Source organism: Myotis brandtii, unplaced genomic scaffold, assembly GCF_000412655.1.
Source record: "Myotis brandtii unplaced genomic scaffold, ASM41265v1 scaffold43, whole genome shotgun sequence".
NCBI classification, from domain to species: Eukaryota; Metazoa; Chordata; class Mammalia; order Chiroptera; family Vespertilionidae; genus Myotis; species Myotis brandtii.
Window position 1 is genome coordinate 4995670 of NW_005366455.1, and position 7707 is coordinate 5003376.

A 7707-nucleotide genomic window follows, 5' to 3' on the forward strand; every position below is an offset into this window, starting at 1 on the left:
AACCTCACCAAAAGGTGATTTTTTTTTTTTTTTGGCTAATCCATTGTGAAATAATTTCCTGTCGATATTGCATAATGTCCTTGACATGAAAGGTCAGCATAGTTGTTCTAACAGGAAAAATTGTGATCTTTGTGTAATTTGTTTCGCACATTGCAGCATATTTTAATTATTAATCTGGCTTCTGCTCCTGTCATCTTACTGAAGCTTCTCTCTTAAAAGGCATCAATCACTTTCTAATCACTAAATACCATTTCTTCTTCCAGTTACATCCTCCTTGAGTCCTCAATGGTAATCCTCAGTGTTGCTCAAATTCTTCCCAAAATCCTCTCTTAAATTCCATCACACTGCATTCTCCAGGTTCTGCTATGGCTCAGACCATTCCCTCAGCATCTTAATTCCACTTCCTCTTCTTTCTCCTGTCCTTTAAAATCAGGTTTCCCCTAAAACTTCCCAGTGCTCTTTTTCCTCCCAATGGCTTTTCTGGGTGATCTTATCCCCTCCACAACTTTTACTATTACCCCTGCATGTCCATTCACATCTCTACTCTCAAAATCTCTCAGACAGGCTTTTCGCTGCCTCCAGGATATCAATGTTTCATTGCCTTCTCAAACTCAACGCATTCACAGGCTCTTCCTCCTAACTTCCATATTTCCATGAATGGGGCCACCATCTTCCCAGACAGCCAGATTTTTGGAGAGTCACACCTTTTGCCTCCATTTACCTTTTCCTGGACATTCTTCTGCTGCAAACCATCGTGGCATATTGCTTATAAGCTCACTCCTGGCATTCATTTAAAGTTATCCTCCCTTGCAATTTAGTCAATTATACATTTATCTCATGCTCCCTACTAGATGTGAGCTCCTTGAGAAAAAGACTGTGCTTTCCCCAACTTTGTACACCCTGAAGAGTCTAGCACAGAGTCTGGTACAGAATAGGTATATTTAGTTGAAAAGGTGAAATTGAGCATTCATTGATACATTTTATTCACATCTTTCTGTCCTTTGTCATCTGTAGTCAACAACAGTGAGCTAAAATTATTCTTAATCTCAGTACTCCCTGAGGAAAACTATTAAAGACACGTTCTAAGTACTACCACAACATGCAGAGTTCTTGCTGTACTGAATTTATTGTGCGTGCAGCCCACATTTTCATTCATTGATTCCACATGAGAAAAAAAAAATCTATATTTAGAAGGGACACTGAAATGTGTGGGGAACCAAATTCACACCTCATGTGAAAGCTATTCCTTAGATTTGCCTCCTCCGTAGTGGAATCCCTTCTCCAGTTCCCTATAATTTGCTTGTTCTGGTATTACTCCCACACTTGGTTATGAGAGCTCTGTATTGTGAAAAGCTACACTCAAAACATTGCAATTTTAATTCAGTGAAAGCACGCACCTCCAAGGGTGACTCAGTGTTATAATGAGGCCCACGCTCCTACTCTTGCTGATCTCTTCACTGACTCTGGGGTTTGGTGTTAACCCAGCATGATCACAAGTTTTCATTTTAGGGCTTGGTTTTTGTTCTGTTTAATATCAGAATAAACAGCATAATGGAAGGTAGCATAGTCAAGCTTTCTGATATCCTGGCCTACATTCCAATGCCAAATGCATGGCTTTAAATCCACCAATAGGAAGAGAGCAGATGTTGGGTTTATTGTAGCCTGGAGAACTGAAAAGGAAGCTTGCCCCAACCTGCGCTCTGGTGAAGAAGTTTAAGAAAAATTTTAACAAATCATTCCACTGGCCTCTTCTTACTGAAAGGGCTATAAAGGGGTAAATAAATAGAGCCCTACCTCTGCCCTAAGGAATTTTTCCAGATTCATTATTTTATAGAAAGAAGAAGAAGAAGAAAAAAGGCAACTCATGCCAGAACCTGCACTTTTAAGAGCACTTCATCCAGCTCAATAGTTTTTTTGTTAATGTCCAGCTAGTGGACAGTATAAAGCTAACACATACATCAAAACCATTCATGTGTGAGAAATTTAATGTGTTGAATCCATCAGGAAAGCCACAACTACAGAATTAAAGACCCATTTAGAACTCGAGCTTGGTTCACATCTAGTAATGGTTGACAACATCTCAAGCTCATGTTTGGACACGAGCTGATTTTTTAACATTCGCTGAAGAGGATCTCACAGGAGAACTGTGCTGCCAGGTTGTTTTTAATGAAGCCGAATTCAAATGGTATCACTCATCTGTTTACTCCTCCCCATGCCCTCAGTCTGAGTCTCACTTACTTCTCCTACCTATTTCCAGCGCCTCCTACTTGACACTTTCACATTCCGGCCAACTGAACAACTCCCTCTTCCCCATATCATCTCATGGATTTCTGCCTCTATGTGTTTGATGTGCTATTTTCTGATCTCCTTCTCAAATCTCAGTTCAAATGTTCCTTCCTCCATAGAACATTCTTTGACTCGCCTTTTTCCAACCAATTATTCCACTGCTGTATCTGTACCTCAAATCATTTCATTCCTTCCTACTTTGCTTTTTATGGTTTGTTTGTTCACTATTTCCACCTATCTTAATTTCCCCAGCTAACACATACACTCCCTCAGGAAAAAAAATCCAGAAGGAATTATTTTTTTAATATTTAGAACATATGTTCCAGTTTTTGCTTATGCAGATCCATTAATATTCCTTGGGAAAAAAAGAACAAATGCTTCCCAAGGTATTAATGAGAATGGAAAACTGTCGGTGGCTTGACTCTACTTTGTAGGTCGACAATCTCTGAGTCCTCCCTTGGCGTTAACATCATTGATATGATTAGCATGGCAGCTCCTGACTTTCTTTCCTCAAAGTAGGCCGCTCCATGCCTGCTGTGCGGAGCTTCTCCACTGTTAGTGGTTGTTCTTCAGCATACAGTGGCTTCACTGCACAATATCCACAAACTGCATTAGAAGCAAGCATGAGGCACATGTTTTATAAGCGTTCATGAAAATAAAGTACCAAAAAACTCTCAGTAAGTAGCAATTTTACTCTTTCTATTCTAAGGCAATGCCAGCAATCCTGAAACAGCCAGCACATGGTCACTCATGTCTTGCCAAGTCTTCTTACCTTATCAAGTCCGTTGATATCAAAGCCAGGCATCATCATCGTCTACTACTTAGTCGGTTGCCACAGAATGCATGGCATCACACTAAGCACTTGAGTAAAAGTGTAGATTAATTGTTGAAAGCACAGTCCCTGAGCTCTTGGAATTTCCTTCTGAGTCAGCGCACATTGGCATGGAGTGTTACCACTAAGTTACAAAACTAAATTTTCATAAAAGAATCAGAAGTTAGATTTTTAAAGCAGTCACGTTGGAAGGCAATGTAATTCCAATGTTGTTGGCATTGCCTAAAGTTATTTTAGAACTCTTCTTTAGATTCATTTCTCTTTTTTTTTTTCCACCATTCATCCCGCCAATACCTTCTCCCCCTCTCCCCACCCTCTGCTATGTGTCTGTGCGGGTTTTTATTTGTTTGTTTGTGGGTGGGGTTTCTTTTTTGCTTAATCTCTTCACCTTTTTCAGCCATCTCCATTAAAGTCAATTTATATGGCATATTTATCAGAACCTTTTATCAGATGTTATCATGTTTCCTTTTGTTTTAACCTCAGGTGGAATTATCCAGCTTGATTACCCAGACCTGGCTCCAAATGAACGAGGGTAAGTTTGAAAATCACAACCATCTTTGAAAGGTGAAGATTTTCTACAACTGAGGACATTTCAGAGAGAGGCCCTCGAGGCTCTTCTAAAAGTATTTTGATCAATAGCAGCATAATAAGAGTAGATGCATAATCTTACTGGGACTGGGGGGAAAACTTAGAATGTTTGTGTTTAGACATGTTTGCCATATAGTCACACTCAGCATGTTTCCCAAAAGAACTATAAAAGGCAAATAGAAAAAGCATTTGTTTGTTTTTTTCTTGCATTTATGCATAGTATTGCCTTTGAAAGAAAGTATTCAGAAAAAGATTAAATATTCAGGCAGTGCCCTTAGCGATCCCAGATCTGTCTTTGCTTCAACAGTGTTTGGACGGAACAGACCCAGGGACGCCCCTTCTTCCAGCCTCCGGCCACTCTTCTGCGTCTTATCCAGTCACCACCTCAGAACCACCTCCGGGACCAGCCAACACACCAGGGTTTTTTCTACCTTTACTCCTTATTGCCGAACAACCATGAGCTCCCAAATGCCTCAGAATTATCCCACCGACGTGGAGGCTGCGGTCAACCGCCTGGCCAGCCTGCATCTGCGGGCCTCCCACACCTACCTCTCTCTGGGCTTCTATTTCGACCGTGAAGATGTGGCTCTCGAGGGCCTGGGCTGCTTCTTCTGCGAGTTGGCAGAGAAAAAGAGGGAGGGCTCTGAGCGTCTCTTAAAGATACAAAACCAGCTCCGTGGCCGCATTCTCTCCAGGACGTGCTGCAGCCTCCCCAAGGTGAGGGAGGCAAAACTCAGGGTGCCATGGAGGCTGCCCTGGCCTTGGAGAGGAGCCTGACCCAGGCCCTTTAGGAGCTGCAGGCCCTCAGCTCAGTGACTTCCTGGAGAACCACTTCCGGGATGAGGAGGTGAAACTCATCAAGAAGATGGGTGACACCCTCCACAGGCTGCTGGCCCCCAGGCTGGGCTGGGCGAGTATCCCTTCTAAAAGCTCACCCTCAAGCACGACTAGGAGCCTGTGGAGCCCAGAAGCCTTTGAGGGGCCCCTCTGCATCCCCTGGTGTCTGGCTTTTACCTCAGCCTCTTCCCAAAACTACTAGCCATTCTTTTAACCACCCTGAAGCCCTCCCCCTTGCATTGGACCAAATAAGACAATCAAGCTTTTTGCGGGGGGAAAAAAAAGTATTCAATTAATACTTTCTTCTACTGAAAATTAACTATACAGGAGCCAAAACGTAGATCTGAGGGCCAAATTGGACTCAGCCAAACCTTCAGATACACATCTGTGTAGTAGCTGGCTAATGGTCCACATATTTTAGTTCTTTCCTATTGTACAGTTTAATTTGGCTTTGGTACTATAGGATTTCTCTGTTTTTCTAAATCATGCCAAAAGTTTTATGAATTAGGGCCTCCAACATGGATGTTTTGTATCTTGGCAAACACTCTCCAAATCTGGTATGTAAGCACTGGAACTGGCACTTGAACTTGGGGGCATTAAGACAACACCATGGACTTCACAGGGTACTTGAGAAAGCACAGCTGAGCCACACCATTTAGTCACATTATATTGTGTCATGAGGGGAAAAATGATCAAGGACCAAAGGTGGAAAAGATTCCTGTGTCGTGTAAATGTATAGTTTGCAAATATTATATGTGTCACAAATACCTTTTGACTTTTCAACTGCTTCACTGGCCTACGGCTGTATAAGGAACCTACCTCCCTAGAATGATCAAAATAATCTAAGCTATGAAGATGCTAAATAAAAGTCCTGCAAGTAATACATTGCAATTGGAAATGTGCTAAATTATTAGTAAAAACACCATCTTTCCACAAATAATGCCTTAAGAAAAGCACCTCCAATATCATAAAGGTAATGAATTATGGTATTTAAAGAAGAGTTCTAAATCTAAATAGTAGTGATTTTAATAGCTTTGTTGATTGAGCACCAATTATGTTCATGTAGTGCGTACTTTGAGGGAGCTATTAACTATCCTCACTTAACAGATGGAACAAATGAACCTCGGAGAGACATAGCTAGTAAATGGGCAACACCTGTGCTGTGTGGCAGGGAGGGAGGGAGGAAGGAAGGAAGGAAGGAAGGAAGGAAGGAAGGAAGGAAGGAAGGAAGGAAGGAAGGAAGGAAGAGAAAGAAGAGATGCTACAATACAGTATCCATTGTCTGTACTCTTCATGGTTTTAATGATTCCACCTGAGAACCCATGACCCATCTACATGCTATTAGTTCTCTGTTTTTACTGCGTCTAAGGGAGTACACAGCCATTTGCCAAAGTGAGAAGAGGGTTGTGGCTGGTACAAAACAATGCTAATTCTGTATATTACAGTCCCTGCCTTCCTAGAGTTTATATTTTGTAAGAGAATATGTCTGTTTTCTTTCTAACATATCCCCAGCACTTGGCACAATGCCTGTCACAAATTGTACCCAATAAATATGTGTTGCTGAAAGCATGTTGAAAGAGTGTTTTGAGGGAAGTATGGGCAGGTTTAGGGATGTGGCTGCCCAAAATAATCATAGAGCAACACAAACTGCCCTTACTCAAAAGAACCTTTCAGGGACAGTCTACCATTTTACCACTTGGAGCTTCACTTGTATGGACAGGTTCTTCTTTGAAGAGGTAAACATAGCAGTCATTCCCATCGTGATGCCAATGATTTATTAAGTAAACACCTTTGAGAGGTGGTGGGGAGTCCAAGAAAAGGGAGTGGGGAGTTAGAAAGTGTAACTAAGAAAAAGTGGAGAGAGATTCCTCTTGCTCCCCAATGTCTTCCCCACTCCACTCCAACTTTTCAATGAGTTGTCTCCTTGGGCAAGAGAGTCCTTTATTAAACAAGACTGAAAAGCTTCTAATGACACCATTAATGCTACAATAGGAAGATGCCCCCGATTGTACATGACCTCAGATCTAATTTCTGCTACTTTTATGCACACCTGCAAATGTGCATTCTTAGCCTAGGTTTTCTAATTCACTAATTCACTACTTGGTCTTGTTACCTTGGCTTTAATTGTTTAACAACATCTATGTATGAAGCTATGATTTTCACAAATTATTTTTCCAAGTGCATGGGATATAGAAACATTGAGTTATAGATAAACATACAACATAGTACAAAACAATCTGCCTCTTTCTAAATAAGAATTGGTTTGCTCCAAGGCTTTAGTGGAGTCATGGAAAAAGTGATGGTCTTATATTCTCCAAGTCCTTAGCCCTGCTATTTATGTGCTTGACCTTGAGCAAGTCATAGTTTCCTTGAGCTTCATTTTCCTCTGTAAAAGGTCATAATAATTATATTATAATTAATATTATATATTTAATGCATAAAAATAAAACTGAGGGTCCTTATGATGTTAATTAAATTTAGTTTTAAATTCTAGCTCTAAAAATCATCTCTCTCTTCTCTCTCTCTCTCCCTCTCATTCTTTTTCTTTCTCTCTCTCTCTCTATATATATACCTCCTCCACCCCGCCCCCCCCAGACCGAGCCTTTTCCTCAGATAATCAGCAACCCCAAGGCAGCAGAAGACAATAGCCTGGAGCTGACAAATGGTCACACTGCCCTACCTCTGGAAGGCTAAAGATAACATCTTGACCTCAGTTATGCTTCAGTTCCAGAGCCCTATGGTGGGCCCACCACTTTCCCATGAAACCAGAACAGACCTCAGAGCTACCCTCAAGACCTGAAGATGAGTCCTGTGGTGGGCCCACCACTTTCCCATGAAACCAGACAGAGGATGCCAGAACAGACCTCAGAGCTACCCTCAAGACCTGAAGAAGTGAAATCCTGAAGAAATGATTCAGCACCCTTACCTCACCTTTGACAAATCAGCTCCCATCACGACCTGGAACCTCTAGCCCACGGTGTCTTGTGATTTTTGCCCAATATAGTCTGCAATCTACATGCCATTGGGGAGTTTGGGCTTTTGAGCATTAGCCTCTCGTTCTCCTGAATGGTGCATTCATAATAAAATAGCCAATATTTCTCCACTGCAATGTTTGGCTCTGCTAGTGCCGGGTGGACAGACTCTTTCTGTTCTAAAATACAAAG

General features: G+C 41.6%; 1 protein-coding gene across 1 annotated transcript; it reads left to right on the forward strand.

The window, feature by feature from the left end:
• The first annotated feature begins 4147 nt into the window (after window positions 1–4147).
• On the forward strand, window positions 4148–7311 carry LOC106727473 (ferritin light chain-like). Its single transcript, XM_014546125.1, has 2 exons — window positions 4148–4423; window positions 7139–7311. Exons 1-2 carry the CDS (start codon window positions 4163–4165, stop codon window positions 7235–7237), a joined length of 360 nt encoding a protein of 119 aa, XP_014401611.1. The 5' UTR covers window positions 4148–4162; the 3' UTR covers window positions 7238–7311.
• Window positions 7312–7707: the final 396 nt, after the last annotated feature.